The 21,115-nt window shown below is 46.1% G+C and overlaps 1 protein-coding gene and 1 non-coding gene across 15 annotated transcripts in view; one reads left to right on the top strand and one right to left on the bottom strand.

The window, feature by feature from the left end:
* Window positions 1–21,115, bottom strand: part of FNBP1 (formin binding protein 1) — a 110,092-nt gene that overhangs the window by 52,616 nt on the left and 36,361 nt on the right. For all 14 annotated transcript variants that reach the window (XM_054584230.1, XM_054584228.1, XM_054584229.1 and 11 more), the window contains exons 2-4: window positions 16,280–16,395; window positions 5,920–5,976; window positions 5,067–5,214 (exon numbers count right to left, since the gene is read on the bottom strand). In XM_054584230.1, coding sequence (XP_054440205.1) covers window positions 5,067–5,214; window positions 5,920–5,976; window positions 16,280–16,395 — 321 coding nt within the window. The remainder of the gene's footprint in view (window positions 1–5,066; window positions 5,215–5,919; window positions 5,977–16,279; window positions 16,396–21,115) is intronic.
* On the top strand, window positions 11,506–11,640 carry LOC129079733 (small Cajal body-specific RNA 16). Its single transcript, XR_008530095.1, has one exon. It is a non-coding gene; the product is annotated as a small Cajal body-specific RNA 16 (non-coding RNA).

The following is a 21,115-nucleotide window of genomic DNA, read 5'->3' as shown; positions in this document are numbered from 1 at the left end:
CGTTCCCAGGGCTGAAAGGTCTTGGCGGCCCACACCCGTTGGCTGCACGCCCACACGTGCAGGGCGCTGCTCTGGGTGCCAGCAAGGCGGCGTGATCAAAGCAGAGGGCAGAGCGGTTCAGAGAGGGAGGGCCAGGGGACAGAGCGGGGCACAGGTGCCTGCAGGTGGCATTTCAGACAGGGTGGGCTGGATGATGTTTGAGTGGGGCCCTGAATGAAGTGTAGATGTGCACTGGAAAGGGACGGGGGACACACCCTGCCGGGCAGCGGGAGGAAAGGGCGTGGCGCAGTCAAGGAACAGTGGCGAGATGCCGGTGGGGCGAGACTGGACGGAGGGATGAGGCCGGGTTGGGCCAGGGGTGGACCGTGTACGGCTTCCCAGGCCCTGGGGGGCGCACAGCTACTGGAAGATTGAAGAAAGGAAGTGACAGGGTCTGCTTTGCGTTGTTGCAAGACTGTGCTGACCACTCAATGGAGAATGTGCTGGGTGGGAGCAGGGGGTGGGGGTAGGGGACCGAGGAGAGGTGGCTGCATTTGCCTGGAAGAGTCAGTGGTGCCGGGGTGCCGGTGGGGCGGGGGGTGGCTGGACAGCCGAGTGCCGGGCAAGCCGCAGCACAGAGGTGCGTTCGGGGCTCAGCTGAGACAGTCCTCCGGGGAGAGGGCGAGGGGCAGGACTGGGGCGGGCGTGGAGGAAGCAGGGAAGCGTGCGGCTTCACCACATTCCCTGAAGGCAGAGCCCACAGGACTCGGTGTCCTATGAGGTCCCGGATGCCCACCGTTTTGGCCAGCACCACCAGGTTACAGGGAGTGCCATTTACGGGGTCGGGGAAATGCAGGCTGGGATGGGGCGGAGAAGGGTGTGCGGGGTATCCAAGGTTTGTCTGGGCGGGTTAATGGGTGCGCTGTGCTGCACAGCCCTGGGGTGGCACCGTCACTGTTGCTGAGCCCGGGACCCTCCTCTGGCAATGGTACGGTGACCAGATGCGGGAGAGAACTGGGTGAGGCACAAACGTTACTCAACTAATTCTCACAATTCTTAGACGAAAAGGAAGATTTCATTCCAGCTTACAAGGGAGAAACATAAACCCAAAGTCACATTTCAAATCCATGAAATCAAAGACAGAATATAAGTATCCTGATAACTCGGCACGGTAGCCCACGAATAAGACAAAATGTCTTCGGTCACCAGACCAATGGTTCTGCAGGCGACAGGACCACAGCGGTGACAGGGCTTAATGAACAAAATGCCATTCTCATCCGTTCTTTCCAAACAAAGGAGATGAAGCAATACAAAATCACGTTTTGCGTTAAGCCAGGGGAGATTAGTATGTTGCAAACAGTGTGACCCACGCAACGGACCAATGACTAATAGATCCAAGGATGCGCTGCTTTTCAATGTATCTCAATAAATGCAGCAACACCCAGAAGGAAGAATGGCTGGGAAAACGCACTGCTCCTTTCCCAGATCGTGAAGTCTCAAATCCGCCCTGGTTTTCATGTTTTCCTTTTACAGGACAGGGCCCGGCCTAGTAACGGACTATCCACAGTGGAAGCCCAATAGGGCTAAATCAGTCAGAAACAGATTTGTAAATAGCTTTACCATATACGTAAGTGCCTTTCAGCTTTTGCTTTCCTTTATACTCAATCTTACCTGTCTGCTGTAATCCCTTATAAAAAAAATCTTCCAAACATTTTGGAGTTGGCCTGTGCTGCAGAACTGACTTACATAGTAAATGAAGTCTCTTAGTAGTTTATAAATAGGACCCATCCAATACCTAACTTGAGGAAGAAATGTGATAGCTTTTAGGATCTGTTTTTAAACATTTCTGAAACCTGGGGGAAAAAACTTAAAGGTCAATTCTAACTATTGTGGGGTCTTGTAAGCATTCTCTGAGGTTTATAAAAGTTTTTGTGAGTCCCTAAAGGTATATTGTTCAGGGTCGGGCAAAAGTAGGTTTACAATGGTTTGTATGGAAAATAATACAATAATAAAGAATAACACAAGAATAAATTCTGCTTTGCATACTCACAACTCTAAACCCGCTTTAGCCCCACCCGTGTAACCGTTTCGCCTGGAACTCTTCGGATAACCGATGCGAAAAACAGTTCTGCTCCCGGCCAACAGCTCTTCATGAACCACACTTTCCCCTGCTGGAGGGTTACCCGCAGGTTCCGGTACATGTCGGCCAGACCCCTCGGGGGACGCAACTCTCCAGATGCCACTCATATGTGGTGACTGGGGACCACTGTGGACAACCCCAGACAAATTCAAAGGGTGGAGCCGACCCGAACACTCTCTCTAAAATTCTGTAATAAGTTGATTCAATGTGCAAACATTGCCAGTAAAAGTGTATTCATAGTAGTTTTTAAGGAGGAATGTCTCTGATAGCCACTCTCATCTCAGAGAAGCCAATTTAGGTTCAAGCTGATCATTTGAGTGACTTGGGAGTCTCATCTATACTTCTGTTAAAGACCATTAATCATATAAATGACCAAAGTTTAATCAAGAACCATAGATCATGTACACTTTGACCTGATATTCTTATTTCTAGAAATTTAGCTCGGAGAGATCATCTCCATTCCACAGGAAGAAAATAGCTATAAAAGTAAAGAGTCCACTGCAGCATTGTTTTTATAACTAACCAACCAACTAGTCAGAAACTGGTAATAGACTATGGGTCAAATAATAAAGAGTTAGTTAAGTGAGTTTTAAGAATTACAACATATAGCTACTAAAATTCTAATTATTAAAACTATATTTTCATGTAGAAGCATGGAAGTACTTATGGTATTAAATGGAAACTAAAGAAGAGTATAAATTATATTTATCTGTATATAGATATAGAAGTAAAATATAGATATAAATATTTTAAAATATATAAAAATAACAGATATTTATTTAGAGGAAGATATAGAGATGTGATATTTATATCTATATATCTCTTCTCTCTCTCTCTCCATATAAATATCTACATATCTATAAATGACATTCAGAAGAAAACTTGGAAAAATGGGAATTTTGATATATAAGGGCTGTGAAATTCTGTTCTATAATTCAGAGGTTTAGTAACATTTTTAAAAAATGTTGGCAACTAATAAATAAACCACAGCAAACTCCTCCCCCCCCACCACACACACAAAATAAAAACAAAGGGAGAGTAAATAAAAGAAACAGAGGTTCTTATTGTATGTGGTCACCTTAAAGAGCTGGAACACTGTATTCATTATAAATTTGTAAAAATCTAGGAAAATCAGGCAGATATAAAATTTCCAGCTTTTATACATTAAAACTAATCATGTTACCTTATAAAGAACTGTTGGTTTCCCACTTATTTCTACGCATTATCACTGAACACCAATGAATCCTAGACATTGTCAAGGAGTAAAGATTTATTGACAATTTATGTTTGTCAATGAAAGACTGAACACAGAGCAAAGGACCTGAACCGTGCACTGGGATTTATATCCACCCTCAGCCTGGCCACTGCCCCCATCCTCTCTAAAGAAAAGGTGAACGCCCTGCCAAAACACCGCTGCCGACGTGGAACCCACTAGGTGTGGGAATGAACAGCCCGCGCCTTGGCCTCCAGCAAGTTCCTGCTCCCCCGTGGGAAGTGCCACCGGCTCAGACACCAGCCAAGGGAGCACCTGAGTGCTAGGCTTTTACAGGTGGCAAGGGAAGGTGCTCTTTTAAAGAAATTACTTTTGAAAAGTCAACATATTTTCATGAAGATGAGCCTACAGATGTGTGTGTCAGGACAAACTACTAGCTAGTCATACTTATGTGAGTGAGCTGCACTGTAATAGAATACAGCGTACGTGGAAAGAGCTGCGTAGAAAACATCTTTTCTCCTACAGACATGAAGAGTGAGCACTACCCTATTTTGGCAAGTTGAAGGCTTGGAGGCCAAACAGCTGGCTCGTTGTCAGGCTATGGAGAACATCCATTTCTCCCACTAACTTTCTTCAATTCCCTCTCACATATATACAAAAAGGGAAGGAAACTTCACCTTTTGCATAGTGAGCTTATTTGCACCATGCAGCCTCCTATTGGAGATTCATCTGTTCAAACAGCAAGATCTCGATGAAAGGCAATTCTCTTCTAGGATTCTGGATTGAACTTGGAAATACTCTATGGGCAGTAAATTTGAAATCGTCCCTTTGGGCAGACAGGATTTCGCCACTGTATCAAATGGCCCAAAGGTATTATTACGCTGATGGTTAAGAACGGTACTTAAGCAAGACATCATTTCTAGTCACCCCTGAGAAACCGCAGCTAGACCTAAGCATTTGGTACTTTGTAGCAACTATCACTACTGCAATTACCTAATTATTTCGGTCATTATTATTTCATGTCTCCTCCATTTCAGCAGGAGCCGTATCTATCATGTTAGTTCACGCATCTCCAAAGAACTAAAGGAATTACTGTGGACAGATAAGCATATCACTGGCCAACTTTGGCCCTTTATTACTAATAGATTATTATGCATCTAGCAAGTGATCAAAGTTCAATGACACAGATCATGGCTTCAAAATAAATTTCTTGGGGCAAAATCTTGACTATGAATATACTTTGAGTGCACATTTTTCTCTCTTGTTCACATAGAAGGTATGAAAAGATTGTAATGCTGTGAAGAGAAGCAAAAGGTCCTCTTCATTAGAGAGCAATGAAGGAGCCAAGAAATCAAGTGGGTAGAATTGTGATCATCTTTCTGGCTTTTTAAAACTCCTTATAAGTATTTATTTTAATACCATTCATTCCACATAGCATACACCATATTACATTGCTTACTCTTGTATGTCTGATATCCTCCAATATGTTTAAATTCCTCAGAGGAAATTAGTTAGTTTTCAGGGGCCCAGAGATCTTAGGGTGTCTGAGGGGCCCTCGAGATAATAAAGACCTAGAAACTCTTTCTAGGAACAAAGTCCAAAACTTTTATATGATTCTCAAAGGTGTCAGTTTAAGACCCACCATTTATATGATTCCATTTAATTTTAAAGTTTCTAGGAATATTCCTTTTATCTCTGGTCCATGTCTTAGGAAGAAAAAACAAACGTTGTTACCGATTTCCTTTCCTGCTTCAGTTCCTGGACGTAGCGCGCCAAGCCCATGGTGATCTGCGAGGTCATGTTCTCCGAGACAACCTCGTGCTGCCCGGCATAATCATTCGTCTCGTTCAGGGTGGAGAGGAAGGCTTTACAGGCCGTGTACCTACGGAACAGAACACATGCCGCACCTCCTCAAGCAAGGGCTTCCCTGCGCTCGTTTCGCTAGAGAAATAGTTATTAAAAATGGCTTAATTTGTACCAGCCTCCCAGAGGACCGCGACAATTCATTACACATGAGTGTTGACATCAAAAAGGCTCAGACTTAATTACAACAGAAACACTTTTCATTTTCTGAAACTGAACTGCCCCACACAGGGCAGCATTTGGCTCTGTTAACAATACTCAGGCCAAATATAACCCCAAATACATATACATGCTGTATGTATTAATGTCATGGACACTTGATCCAAATTAGAGACACAGTACTGTGGGACTGCCTGGTTAAGATGCCTCCTGAATCCCTCACTAAAGTGGACACAGTCCTTGGATGAATTAGTATGAACGAGACTCCTGACATTACAAAAACAAACCAAGACTGTAGAGCGCACAATCCATGCTTCCTGTATTTGCTTAGATTATTTTCAAAGTTTTTCCTAAGTACCCTAATTGAATCTATCTAGAATAGGTCTAGTGACTCACTGCAAGAAAAGTTGAGAGTTTTATATTTTTCTCTCCCCCAACTAAAAAACTAACATAAATATGAATAAAGAATGCAACTCATTTCCATAGGTGTCTATTTCTCCTTTCCTTCTCATTCAGCACCGGTGGCGTATAGATGATACCGCATCGTTATCAATGACCAACGCACCTGTATTCTTCTTCCTCCCTCGAGTTCTTTTTAGGTTGGTATTTCTTGGAAAGATTCCTGAAACAGAAATGCAGACATGTCACCTCACATAAAGCGATAATAGAAAAATCAAGGATGACAGATAAGTTAGTGATTTTTTTTTTTGTAAGTTGAAACAAATAATTACAAAATATCGGCAGCTGAAATTCACTTATTTCCTTCCATCTTCCAACACCTGCGATGAAGCTCCTGTTACGGTCGACACGCATGGCTTTGAGTCTTCACTGCCAGGGTAGGGCAGATAAGAACTGAAATGGGCACCAGCTGGCCACTTAGCTGGACCTGGAGACCCAAGTTGATTTAAGTGGAGGCTAGAGGCCACGTGTGTGCATGCGGTGGCTTCCACGTAGCCCTGAGCCCGGGGCAGTTTTTCTTAGGTGGGCGTTACTGCTCTAAGTTCCACGGAAGCATGTGCACTGGGTCCCAGTGTTTAAAGGAAGTATCACAGCGCCCCAGCATGTGGCTGCTCCCCCAGAAGGCTGATGCAAACCGCCCGTGAATAAGCCTTCTAGGGCAGGAGAGACGATCTTTTGGGGATGTTCATGGTGAGACATTTAACGAGGCGACCTTTGAACCTGCCTGGTGGGTTTGCCCTGAACACACTCGGCTGAGCCCAAATCACGGTCTCCTGTCCCAGTGCCATCCCCAGAGCAAGAACGCAGGCACTCTCCTCAGCACTCAGCGCGCTTTCACTTACCCGAAAACTAAGAGGCAATCATGGAAAACAACGAGGACCACGCCTCACGGGCGCAGGTTCCGCTGGCTGGTTTCCCGTGGGCCCTGGGTGGGGAGCTGCAGTCCGGGAAACAGCCAGGAGGCTGACGCACGGTCCGCGGGGGCCTCCACGGGCAGCAGCTCGGCACTCACATCCCTGTCTACGGCCGCTGCCAGTCCGCTTCCCTAGCAGCCACCTTCGTTTGTCACCTGCCGATCCCAGCAAGACCAGCACCCTCAGCAGTTTGCACTACCCAGCCAAACCCTAAAGAGGACTAAAGGCCCGCGGTGGGGGGCGTCCTGTGAGGACCACCAGGTTCCGATGAGCATCTATAGCATTCAAATGCTCCTAAAAGCACGGATGAATAATTTACTCTACAAAGGCCAGCAGAAAACTAAACGCCTAAGAGGTTCTAGAAGTGAATTCCAGGCCTAAAGATGCGTCTCTCAGGGACCACTACAAAAAAAGGTCAACTTGCAAACTTGCACTTCTGTTCTCTGAGACAGGCTTTTTTGCCCTATTTGTAGGAGGTTATTAAAAAAAAAATAAGCAAGCCAACGAACCACAAAAAAGCATCTTGAAATTTATGAGATCTTCCTGAAAAATTTTAAGGGTTTTATATACTTAATTTGCTCTTCAGAGAGGCTAATGAAAAGGTAAGAGAAGAATGTGCACCCTTTCATAAGGATTCTACATTTAAAGTAGGAGCCACAGGGAAGGCTTTGAGGAAGGAGACACTTGGGCCCGTTCCAAACCCTCTGAAATGGAAGGTCCAGGGTTGGGTCCGGGAATGTTTTGTTTTTCTCTCTTTCTTTTATTTTTTTTAAAGCTCCCCACAAGATTTCTGGAAGAAAGATGGCAGAAGAAAATTGGATCCAAGAAGTGTGCTTTCGCAACAGCAAGGGATGAAAATGAACAGCCAGGAAAATGTTCAACAGCAGCAAATAAAGCGGTACAGAAAAGCGCGTAACCTGAGCGCGCACCTTTGCAAAGTGGCCGCCGGGGTGAGAGCGCAGCGCGGGTGCTGGCCCGCCCTCCCTGTCACAGGAGTAAGTCCTTAAACCCTGAACCCCGAGGGGGGGAGGGGGAGAGGGGGAGAGAAGCGAACTGAGGGGTCAGGAAGCCCCCGGGGAGCAGTGACAAAATGCTCTGGGAGGAGGACAGCCGGGCTGACCGCCTGGTCTGGACACGGGCAGGCCAGGAGCTGGCTGCCTGGGGGGCGGGGGGGGCTCGCCCCAACCTAGGGCTGCCAGCGGAACGGAAAAGGGTACATCTTTGACCTCAGGGAAGTAAGCCCCCAAAGTTCCATACGCGACAATAGACTCGCACGAGACCCCTCCCGCGCCCTTACTGGGCGGGAGCTCGGAGGGAAGGCGGACAGACGCCTTCTGGAAGCAGGGAAGGGACCTTCTCCGGCACCATCAGAGCGCGCGGGAGCCCTGGTGACGCTCGCAGCAGGAACAGGAGCGGGCTTGGGCATCGGCCTATGCAGTTCACCCGCTCAGTCTCCAAAGTGCCCCCCACAACCGTATGTTCGCATTATTTGCATTTTACAGATGAAAAAGATAAAACACTGAGAATAATTTGCCCAAAATCGATGAAAGGACTGAGACTGCATCCCAGGCACTGGGACTCTGCAGTCTGCCTCTTGGGCCACGTCACTAAATGGCCCGTGGTAAATATAAGCCAGCTGAAAGGATGTGAGATGTAGTATAGAGGAAAAGGAGGGAGGGAGGGAGGGAGGGAGGGGATGAGAGAGGAAAATCCAACCTGGAAGAAAACATCCAAGGAGAAGAAACTAAACCACACTCCTCCAGAATATTTTACACTGCAGACAGACTTGATAAAAACCAAAGCCAACAGAGCAAGAATCCTCAGGTTACAGGACAAGACAGAGGGGGATAAAGAGGGGCACCGCAAAGCTACGAGGAGGAACTGAGAAGGAAGCACACCACTCAAGAGCTAGTAAATAAACTAGGCTGCTATCAAATGGCAGAACGTTATGAAATCATCATCATATGAAAAGCAACGAACATCATCAGAAAAAGAAAAAGATCTAAAGAGCAAGAGGATGAGAACATCAGGAAAACTCCTCTCTCTGACATATATAACCCGAGAAGTAGAATAGGTAGAAGAGAAAAAAATATTTAGCTATAATTGAAAAAAGTCCCCCTGAAAACAACGAGGAGTTGAATCTGCATATGAACGGGCTCTATGACACACTGACAGGATCACCGATCACCGGGCACAGCCTGTTATCAAACTGCTGCGTGGAACAACGGCAACAAAAAACTCTTCTCAAGGATCCTCGAAAAAGCAAGACACCTACGAAGTAAAACATTCTGGCTGGTCCCAGACTTTGCCACCAAAACACAACGCAGCCGCACAGTTTGGAGAGAAGGGAAGTATGGCCAGAGAACCACCAAGGTATGCTGCTGTTGTGGAGAGTGGCGCTCCCCCACAAGAAGGGACTCCAGGGTTATGCCACGGGCTCTTATTGGGGGACAATATCCCTATTTCCTTAATGCCCACAAGCAGAGAAGCTGCGGTAGAAGGAGTGGTGGTGAGCACAAATCTATATTTAAATATAGAATTACGATAAATGTGGGGCTCATGTTACAGACCAAATTACATAATTCGATTAGAAGAGGAAATGAAAATGTAAATACATTCTCTTTCCTAGCAGTGAGTCAACGGAGCCTGTTCAAAATTACAACATGGAGCTTTAAAAAAAAAACCAAACAAAGCAATAAGGACATCCTGCAAATTTTAAATGATCTTTTTGCTAAATCTTGTAAGAGTCTGTTTAATATTTAAAGTTCAGCAAATCCGTGCCCATGAGCCCTTTTCCCTTTCTGCTCAATCCCTGCAGCCATAACCTCCCCCCTCCCCGCCCTCAGCTGTCAGCCTGCTCTCAGAGCCCGTCTCTATTTTGCTTGTTAGTTCAATTTGTTCATTAGATTTCACATATGAGTGAAATCATATGGTATTTGTCTTTCTCTGACTGGCTTATTTTACTTAGTGCAATGTTCTCCAGGTCCCTCTGTACATGGCAAAGAGTAAAATTTTCTTCTTATTTATGGCCGATGAGCATTCCACTGTGCAAATGGCCCACGGTGGTTTTATCCACTCATCTACTGATGGGCACTTGGGCTGCTTCCCCATCTTGGCGATTGTAAATAATGCTGCAATGAACATAGGGCTGCTGATGTGCTTTCAAATTAGTGTTTTGGGTTTCTTTGGACATATTCCCAGAAGTGGGACTGCTGGGTCAAAAGGCAGGTCAATCTTTAATATTTTGAGGTATCTCCACACTGCTTTCCACGGTGGCTGCACCAGTCTGTGTTCCCACCAACAGGGCATGAGGTTCCCCTTTTCCCCACGTCCTCACCAGCACGTGTTGCTTGTTGATTTATTGATGACGGCCATTCTGACAGGTGTGAGATGATATCTCAGTGTGGTTTTAATTTGCATTTCTCTGATGATTAATGATGTTGAGCATCTTTTCCTATGTCTATTGGCCACCTGTATGTCCTCTTTGGAGAAGTGTCTATTCAGGTCCTTTACCCATTTTTTAATTGGGTTTATTGTGCGGTGGGAGGGGAACAGGTATAAGGGGACTAAATGGTAATGCAAAAAAAATATAGTTAAAGAATTTAAAAAAGAACAACAAAGGACAAGGAAGAGGAAAGCAAAAATAAAAGGTTCAGCAAATCCTTCAGTTTCACTTTCTTCTCTACTGTTAAATTTAAATGTAAAACCTTGTATATACAGTATGCAACACATTTTATACAATGGTTTCTACATAGTTATCCTTTATCTACAAGGAGCTCCAATTAAAACATTGACCAGGGCATCAATGGTTCCTCAAGAAGAAAGTACAAATGACTCAAATGTATACAAACGTACTCTGCCTCCTTCATACTAAGAGAAACTACAAAGTAGCACTCAGATGTCCCAATTTTTATTTGTCAAGTCAGCACAGACAAGGAAGACTGGGGCAAGGAGCTCTGAGGCTCCAGACATTGTAAGTAGCGCCACCCTGCACAGAGATGTGAGTGCTTAAGTCACAGCCTCTGAGGGGGGCAGCTTGGCAAATTCTACACATCAGAGCGCTATTCCTAGGAACCTCTCCTCTAGATTTGCTTGTCCACATGTATCATTCCAGCTTACGCATTGCAACTTTGTTCAGAGTTGCAAACAATTAGGAACAGTCAATACATCCACCCATCCAATGTAATACTGTAAAGCTGTGAAAAGTAAAAATTAACCTCAGAACAACATCCAGGACTCAGGGAGGCAAGTGTATGCTCAACTGCTGGGGAAGCAAGAGAGAAAACACATGCTTCTTCGCCATGTGCGCGTAATATCTCTCTGGAAGGGTACATAAGAGACTGATGACATTTATTGTCCCTGGGGACGGGGACACTTCACTGCACACCCTTTGGTACCTCTGTCATTCCTGGGTTTTTAATCATGTGCATCCATTATCTGTTTGTAACAAATAATTTAGTTTTTGGTTTTTGTTTTTCTTTTAAGAAATGATTGCTAAGGGCAATCAATAGTTGGTGCTATTATATAGGGCAGAGACGATGTTTTAAAATTCTATTAGGAATTGGACCCAATGCCATCTTGAATAAATAATAATCCTAGCAGGGGACAGCAAACTTTTTCTGTAAAAGGCCAATCAATATATATTTTAGGCTGGCAAATACATTATGCTCACGTGCTGTCTGTTACAACTATTCAACTGCCACTGTTTTGCAAAAGCAGCCATAGACAATGCATCGATGAATGGATGTTGCTGTATTCCAATAAGACTTTATCAAACCAGGCTGGGGTTTCTTTAAATTGACCCTGAGCTAAGGTCAATTCCCAGGAGTTTTTCCAGGGTTTTGAATGTGCAGTGACTCATGTGAACATTCTAGCAGCAGTTTGATGATCATGTACGACATCTAAAAACAAACAAATCCCAAAATCCAGGCAAAGGATGGCTTTGGCCATGGGCTGTATTGGTTGCCAGCCACTGACCTAGAAACCAAAGTCCCGATCATCATCTCCTACGACTAAAATAAGTCAGCCATTTTTTCCTCCAATGCAGAAAAGAATAAAAAGTATTTAATGGCAGATGTCTCCCCCAAAAGATCACATTGGCCTTTCAACATCATATTGATCTTTCAAGCAACTACCATAATTTGCCATGTATAATGCGCTCCCGTGTATAATGCATCGCCAGATTTTTGGCCCAAGATTTCAGGGGAAAAAATCTTTTTAGAAAATTGTTAAATTCAGTTTTTTGTTTATATTTAGATATTTGTTTTTTGTGTTATAAAGGACTTTTTAGCATTTATTTTTGAACATATTATGGTACAAGGAATTTTATGTAAAAATAATAACAGAACACAGGAACAGATACAAGGTATTTCAGGTACTGTCCACATATAATGTGCATCCTTATCGTCCCTCAAACATTCGGGCAAACAAACGCGCACTATACACAGCAAAATACGCAATCTGTAGACTTCGCTCCAGTCACAGGGGCCTTGCCAGGCCTCGCCCGCACCCCACCTCGGGACCTGGCCTCACCGAGAGGAGCGGCCCGGACCCTCGCCCACCCGCCGCCTGGGCCTTCGGTCCCCTGCGGGGGGCTTTCCCAGCCAGTCCTGCTGGTGACCCCTGCGCGCCTCATGCTCTACCGCATCACCGGTTTTACTCACTCGGGGCGAAACATGCTATCTTTAAGACATGGACTTCCTTGGGTATTTGCATGCTCCTCTCTTACATGGTGAGAAGGTGAGCGCCTCGGGCCCAGGTACTTCCTGTGTCTCGCTCATCAGAGTCCCCCCTGCAACCCTGCTGACACACTGTGAGCTGTTCTGTTGGTGACTGAGCCCTCACGGGCTCTCACAGGCCTGTGCAAACACACTCCTGGAAGCCCTGCTGACCAAGGACCTCAGCCCAGACCTGCGCCCTGTCCATTCGCTCTTTCTATAGCGCTCCACGAGCACCTCTCGGGGACGCGCTGCGAGCCCGGCCAGGAGCGCTTACATTCTAGCAGGGAAGGAGCGGGAGACAATGAACAATAAATACCACAGACCAGAAAATCAGAGGAGGTTAGGAAGCCACCAGTGCCATGGAAAAACTGAACGGTGCAGCAGGTGACGCCTGAGCAGACCTGAGGGTGCAGGGGGAGCTGGCCGCGCAGCTCCTGGGGTGAACAGACGGGATCTCTGCGTGGGAAGGCCAGGACAGCTCCTGAGGGCACAGTGGAAGCAGCAAGGCGGCCAGTGTGGTTAGAGCAGAGAGGAGGAGGAAGAGGGAGGAGAGAGATGCTTGGTATGGGGACCAGAGCACACAGGGCTTGGCAGGACATCCACCGAGAGGATTTGGGATTTACTGAGTGAAATGGGGAGGTGGGGGGTCCTTTGAACAGAGGAGCGCAGTGATTGGCTGTTTGGTGGAAAACAGACAGATGAGAGTGGGGAAGGGGGACCAAGGGAATCTAGTGAGGAGACTGATGGCCAGGCTGAGGTGGGGGGACGAGCCCTCAGCAGCAGCGAGGGAGGTAACGAGCGGTCGGATCCTGGGTCAGTCTGGAGAGGAGTCACCAGGACTCGCTGCCCGCCTGGATGGGGGGGCCCAGTGTGAGGGAAGATGGGAGCCAAAGATGGTTCTGGGGTTTCTGGGCTCAGCGAGGAAGCGTAACCCTCACGTGGGCGGGGGACACTGGGCTGCAGAGATGCGCATTTTGAGTGGCCAGATTCAGTTTCCGATGTTATGTTGCAGGTGTCTTTTAGGCACCCAAATGGAGATTCTGTGTAATCTCTTTCCGGAGTTCAGAAGAGGGGTCCAGCGTGAAGACACAGACTGTCTGCAAGTCATGGCCTTAAAGACTGTTCGCCGGGTGCGGAGGAGGTGGTACCCCCCCAAGCGGCTGAGGTCAACGATGATGAGGGCAGAGGACAGGCGACTGGGATGGTCAGTATGGGCGGGGGGTCACTGGGGCCTTGGAGGAGCAGAGCTGGTGCTCCAAGGGGACGGTAGCAAGAGGACAGCAACGCGAGGCAGCGAGTAAGGGCACTTTTGAGAAGTTCTGCCGCAAAGGGAAGGAAGCAGAGAAGCGGGAGTGGCTGGCGGAGGAAGCGGGCTCAAGAGTCCTGTTTTTCTAATGATGGGAGACACAGCGGCGCACCTGTGTGCCGGCGAGAACCGCTGGGGGGAGTGAGGAACTGCTGTCGGAGGACAGAGAGGAGAGCCCGTGGGGCAGAGTTCTGGGGTCAGGGAGCAGGCGAGTCCTCGTGCACAAGGGGGGCCTGGGTTTAGGCAGAAGCATCATGGGGACGCGGGGGCCTGCTGGCAGGTGGTAGCTGGAGTGTGGGTCTGTGGACCGTTTCTCCTGACTTTGCCCATTTTCTCATTGAAGGGGAGGAAGCGACCGCTGAGGGTGGAATGGGGGTGTTGGGACCGATATAAAAGAAACTGTGCAAGAGCCACTCAGCAAAGTGGGAAAGCAAGTCAACCAGGGATCAACAGCATGACGCGTCAGCACGTAGGGCCCAGCTGGGATCTCAGGGTCGAAGGTTAGAAGACTCTCCCGCATGATCAGTATTCATTTGGGAGGCATTTATTCAATGACTTGTATTTTTCTATCGGTTTCTCCCAACAAGCACAAATTTAGATATTTCTGAGGGATGTAATGAAACAAATGTCCATGTTTAAATCTCAGGAAAAGTCCTTCCCTAGAGGTTAACATCATAGTGGTCACACTTATACTTTATTTCAAGTTACGAAACATGGTCCACAGTGGCATAAAATGGTCAATAGGGACCTAGGCAATGGTACCGCAAGCCTGTCTTGGAATTTGGAGTCTTTTCCAAGAGCCTCCCATTTGGTGACCTGAGCCCTAGGTTCCCTCACCCAGGGTAGGGAGGAAGGGCAGGGAGCAGGGGGCAGCAGGGGTGGGGGGTGAGGAAGCGCTCCCCTCGTGACGCCGGACGGTCGGGAAACGTGCGAGAACCAACTTAGTGACGTCTGATACCAACCCTCTAAAGCAGGAGGCGATGGTCGGGCAGGGCGCCAGCAGAGAGGGGTGTACGCTGGTGGGCAAAGAAGAGAGACAATGGATAGAGAGAACTCTGTAAAGTGAGAACTTATTTTGGCTAAAACTATATGTAACCCCTTTTCACCTAAAAGACAACATTTTACGAATGGTTGCAACATTTAAATAATCAGCATGAAGCCGCTCATTCTCTAAGTCCTATTTTTGGTTCTAAGAGCCTCAAAATACCAATGTGGCCAATGTGCACACAGGGCACTAGACACCAATCTGGATTCCACATGTAATAAAAAGTATTTCATTGAGTGGTATGTTTAATGTTTTGTTTACTCAGTGGAAACAAAACTTGTCATCCAGAAAAATGTCCCCTGCATAACACTTAGGTGCTTATTCACAAACAACACCCCCAGCCCGGGAAGAACATGCATTCTTTCAATGACACATGACATATGCCATATGCCATCTGCAGATGCTCCGTGGATTAAAAAAGAAATGTTTCCAAACCAAGTCATCTGGATCTTTCACGGGTCTGTCTGTCAACAATCTGCACAGACCAACTCATCCCAACAAGCAGTCACTCAAGGTTTCACGTGCCATTTCAAGCTTAAGCTTCGTTCTACTAAAACGTTTCAACATTTTATATAAAAGCATTAACTTCTTGGATAATTTAATATTAAAGATGTAAGAGGCCCGAAGCGCTTTCCCAGGGCCGCCCCATGGGACCCCCCCCCACACTGCCGGAGGGAGCGGGCGTCGCAGAAGCATTTTGGAAGATGGTTTGACCCCATCGACTCCAACTAAACACACGCAAAGCCTATGTGACCCTCAGTTCCACTCCTGGGCATATACTGTATCCCCAAATAGGAGACAAGCACTTGCTGCGTGAGGGGAGAATGGCCGCTCTGTGGCCCCCTCAGATGCCGAAATTCTGAAACCACTGGAGAGAAACCAGCTGCCGCCACGTTCAACAACATGAATGAATCTCACAGACGTAATGGAGCACAATGACACCAAAGACAATCACTGCCTAGTCAGTGAGCACGTTCACACAAGATTCAAAAACCAGGAGGACGAGATCCATGCTGTTAGACGTCTGCGCGGTGGTCAGTCACCCTGGGGAAGGGTGGTGAACGGGACAGGGTCGGGGTCCTCTGATGCTGGTAGTTTCCTGTCTCCTCACCTGGGTACTGGCGACGTGAGTGTGTTCACTCTGAACATTCCGGACCTGTACCCTTAGGATTTGTGCACTTTTCTCTATATAAGTTATAGTTCAATACAAAGTTTTATGAAAAAATCAGCTGCTCCAAAATTGAGAAAATATTTTTTAAAAAAAAAGATCTTAAAAGCAATGACTTTGCTTTTATGTTTATTGTCTGAAAATTACTTTTCCATAGTAAAAGCAATTATTTCTATTGAAATGTTATCTGACATGTACTGGAAAAAGAACCATCTAAAGGATTCTACGTATTTACTATAAAATAAGAATATCAATTATTCTTACATCCATTGTGCAGTTAATGAACAAATAACCTTTCTGAACAGCAACTTACCTGAGTTGCTTTGCATAGCTGAGTTCAATCTCTGTCCTTTCCTTTACAAATTTGATGTATTTCTCAAGAATATCAATTCCCCACTGTGTGTGTTTTTCTAAGTTGTCGAATTGATCCTGTTAAAAAAAAAAAAGAGAGAGAGAGCTTATTATCTTTCTCTGTAATTAACAGAATTTCAATGAGCAGTTCTCTCAACAATATATCGCCACACAGAAAGCAGTTCTACTATTTTCCATGATTGCACTCGGGTGCTTTTGTGTTGAGCAGTTGTAAGTCAACATTACCAAATTTGGTTTGAAAACTGTCTTGGGTTCTGAACTCTGACCCATTTGTTCATGTTCTCTATCCCTATTAGAGACATGTTTTTTGGATATGATGAATGTCCTGGCACAAAGGAAAATCTCTTTATCAGATACTGACAACTGAGAGGTGAGACCCCCCCCACCACTAACTCAGTCGCACTATGAGCACCTTAACTGTTGTCTCCGAGCTCAAAACAGCTCGTTGAAATTTGGGGCCAGGCTCTGGGGCGGAAAAGCGGTACAAAATACTGCTTTCTGCAAACAGATAAATAAAATAACTCTCATGGACTTGACTGAAACATGCCAAGCCTAAGGACCACGAATGGTACTAGGAACTGGGAAACCAAAATATAGCTCAACTTGCATCGTGTTGAGGCTCCTGGTCTGGAAGAGTGGAAGCAGGTGCAGGATTCTAGCACCAGCTAATGCAAAGGCAGGGAGATGCCCAGGAAGCGGGTGACCTTGTCCTGCTGGAGCACAGGGTGGGGTAGGGTGTGAAGGGGGTGAGTGGTGGTGGGTGATGAAACCAGGCCAAGTCCCAGCCTGGTCCCCCAAGGCCTTGAATGCCCAGCCCAAACCCCGCAGTGGGCACCAGTGAGCCACTGGGGAGCTTGCGGGGTCGGGGGTGGGTGGTGTGGCACAAACATAGTCTTGTTCAGAATCACCGGAAGACTAAAGCCAAGAGACTGCTCCAATTCCAAGGACAGAAAAAGGGAGCAGAGGGAAGGATTTTGCTAACACTTAACAGAATCGAGCCCCGGGGACTGACTGGGTAAGGAGGCTGGGAAGGAAGGAAGGAAGGAAGGACAGGGGGATTCCAGGGTGACTCCCTGCTTCTGCTTCCTGTGACAACATAGACGGAGGGGCAGCAGTTGGGGGTGAAGTGACGCGGAGAACGTTGGAAACACAGACCTGCTGATTCAGAGCTGAGGGAGGGAGGCCAGTGAGCTGCCGGGTGTGAGCAGCAGCCAAGGGTGAGAAGGCCAAGGCTGCGGCAGCCTGCTCTGCGTCCATCAGTGCAGGGGGCCCGGCCTGGGAGGGGGAGCCCCACAGCGGCTACCAAAGTGAAGAGAGGTCCGGCACAGCGCGACACCGCACCGTGACACCACACCACGGCTTAGGGGGAACCACAATAGGCAAAGGTGGAAGTTTGCTGTCTCTGAGGGGTAACAGCAATGGCGGCTGAGGGTTCCAGCCCAGGCTCTGGGTCTTCCCAGAGAAAAGCCACCCAACAACAGGAGCTGTTAGTCGTTTGCCTCCCAGATGCAGAAATAATGGCCCGCATCAGTCGCGAGGGTCAGGATGACGGGCAAGCAGCAGGTCAAATACGAAAACGCAGAGCTACCATTTCATCTGATGGTGGGCGTGTGCAATCTGGCAGTGAACACTCAGCATCACCCTTCAGCTTGTTTTAAAATCTAGCACCTCCGATGTCAACTCTGTCATGGTGCTTTGATGCTATTTTCCATTCGAAGTAGTGCAAACTGTAAAATTGGTAAACTTTCCACTTAAGCCCAGCTTGGGTGGGAGTGGGCAGGTGGCAGAGTCAAAACACACCTCTGCAAACTTGAGAAACGCTCTTCTGAGGAGAAAGAATTTCCTCCACCTTGCTCCCACCCCGGCCCACAGAACAGTTGGAGGCATTGACTTGAGAAATTAAGGTTTTATTTCACTAGCATGTTTTTCTCATAAAAAATAATCACTGTAAAAATGTCTTTATACCAGGTAACTTTTCATGTTCTCAAAAAAAAATCAGGGACACATATGTAAGGTGTTCATAGGTTCTTCCTCCTCAACAGTTCTGCAAACTCCAAGATTCCATTTCAAGAGTCACCGTTCAGGGAGATTATTTATTTATGTTATCTCTAAAGACAAGGGTTGTCAAGCAAATGAACAGTGTAAACACAAGACTCTAGGTCTCTTTACACTACTTGAGAGGACAAATATACAGATAATTCAAGTACAGGAGTCCCCCCTCGTATGTGGAACAGTTTCTTGTTCCACAGTTGAGGTTATTCTCGGTCAGCCGTCATCTGAAAATATTAAAATGGAAAATTCCACCTCCCTTCATCCCATCACACACGCATTGTGTCGTCTCGCATCATCCCAAGAAGGGTGAGTCCGGGACAGTAAAATATTTTGAGAGAGGGAGAGAGAGAGAGAGAGAGACCACACATACACAACTTTTGTTACAACTTGTTAATAATTGTTCCATTTTATTGCTCATTAGTGTTACTCTCTTATTATGCCTAATGTATCAATTCGACTTTATCACACGCATGTAGGTGTAGGAAAAAACATTGCAGAGACAGGGTTCGGGCAGACCCCATCCAGCCCAGGCGTCCACTGGGGTCTTGAGTTGTATTCGCCACGGACAAGGTGAGGACGGCTATAAGGATCCCAAACCACTTCCAGCTCTTTAGAGCAAGGTTTCTTTAAAGTTCTCTGCTAATCAGCAAACCTTTGTTGATATAATTTCATAGTGATCATATTTACTTAAAAATTCCTTTCCACACACTCCCATTTGAGAGCCCCCTCTCTGTATAATTTCCCACTATCTCTGAAGTGTTGGCTATTTTCAACACTCTTGCTTTGTTAAAAATCTAACTCTATTTTTAAAAAGATTTTGTTTGTTTATTTTCAGAGAGGGAGGAAGAGAGGGAGAGAAACATCAACCGGTTGCCTCTCACGCACCCCCTACTGGGGACCTGGCCCGCAACCCAGGCCTGTGCCCTGACTGGGGATCAAACCAGCGACGTTTTGCTTCGCGGGACGGTGTCCAACCCACTGAGCCACGCCAGTGAGGGCTAACTCTGTATTCTTCCCAATTCCATTAGTTGGCAATTCTTTTTTAGCCCTAATGTATGCAATATAAAGCTTTCAGTACAAAACCTTTTTTAAAAATCTACACTTGAATTGAGCTCACCTTAAAAATTACTGGCCTCAAACCAACAATGTGTTTTGAATAAAGTTATCTGTATCCTGGAACATTCTGCAAGCTGTATTAAAGCCTTTGCTACAATAACAGGGTCCAAATAAGAGAGGAGGGCTCCATGATAAAGCTCCCCGGGCCAGATACGCAAGAGCCTGCCGGTGCGGGAGCCCCGCTCAGCTCCGCTGGGAACCGGCCTGGTGGTGCCTCCCCCACCCTGGACCGCGTGGATCACCGCAGCGTGAACTTTTTTGACAGAAGCTGAAAGGAAATTCAAAACAGATGAAAAACTAATCAGCCCACTTACATTCTTGACTAAAATGTGGAAAACTCAGTGGAAAAAAAAAATTCCAAATCTTAAAAAAATAGCCTTTGTGACCTTGGGAGGAGCCAGTCCCCAGAACGCACCCCTTCCTGGTTGATGTCACGTGACAGTGGTTCAGAAGACCCCCCCTGGCCCACCTTTGCCCTGTTAAAAATCACTAAGGACCCCAAAAAGCTTTTGTTTATGTGGGTGGCAACTGTCAATGCTTATGCTATCAGAAATTAAAGAGGGAGTGATTTTTACAATTATTTTTTAATTAATTTAAAAAGACAATAACTCCATTACATGTTAATGTAAACAACAACTTCCTTTCCAAAACAAAACCAAAAAAGAAAAAAGAAAAAAGAAAGCAAGAAGAATGGCATTGATTCATATTTTTGCAAATCCCTTTAATGTCTGGCTTAATAGAAGACACCTGGATGCTCACAGACACTTCTGTATTCAATTTGTTGTAGTTCCTTCCTTGAGTTGGAATACATGAAAAAACAGGGCTTCAGAGAGCTATGCAGTTAGGAAGCAGAGGAGACTTCCAGTAGCCTTCCTAGGTAATGGCGGATATTCTTATTTGATGCCACATCAAAACTCAACAAATACCTGTTTCTCAGAGGTTAGCTGCGTGCAACGTGCCATCTGAAACCCTAGCAATGAATTTTTCATACTTGGTTACAATAAAAAGCACCAGGCTACTTTGTGCTTTGAATGGATCCTTTACCGGTGCGTGATTGTAAAACACATGCACTGGTCATTCAGAAAATATTATTTCATTAATATACCGTATTCGTATTCTGCAGCATATGATGTCCTCCCGTGTATAATGCGCACCCATGTTTTGTGCGCATTATACACAGGGTAATCATACCCATTATTATACCCATGGTATGTAATCATTAAACCCATATATAATGTGCATCCTAATTTTTCTCTCAAAAATTTGGGCAAAAAACAGTGTGCGTTACACACGGCAAAATACAGTATGAAGATTTTCCAAGTGTTAGCATGCTTCATTATGAAATATTGGAAAAGTCACATTTGTTTATATCACCACTCCTCTTATCTGATGAGTCAAATTATTTGGAAGCTGTCAAGCTCACAGTGGCAAATACATATGTTCTAAAATCCCAATTTTCACTTAAAAGCTAGAATTTGATCATGGGCAACAAACGTTGTCAGCTGTTTCCTTGAAGTGAGAGGCTCACTTCATTCATTTTTGAGAAAATGTCTGCCAGGGTTTGCCTGCCAACCTTCCTCTGAGGTACAGACGGTGTCCCATGAAGGAA

This window comes from Pteronotus mesoamericanus, unplaced genomic scaffold (genome assembly GCF_021234165.1).
Source record: "Pteronotus mesoamericanus isolate MK-2021 breed Mesoamerican mustached bat unplaced genomic scaffold, CSHL_Meso_final contig_78, whole genome shotgun sequence".
Taxonomy (NCBI): domain Eukaryota; kingdom Metazoa; phylum Chordata; class Mammalia; order Chiroptera; family Mormoopidae; genus Pteronotus; species Pteronotus mesoamericanus.
The sequence above is the reverse complement of the archived record's forward strand: the minus strand, read 5'-3'. Positions and strand labels throughout refer to the sequence as shown.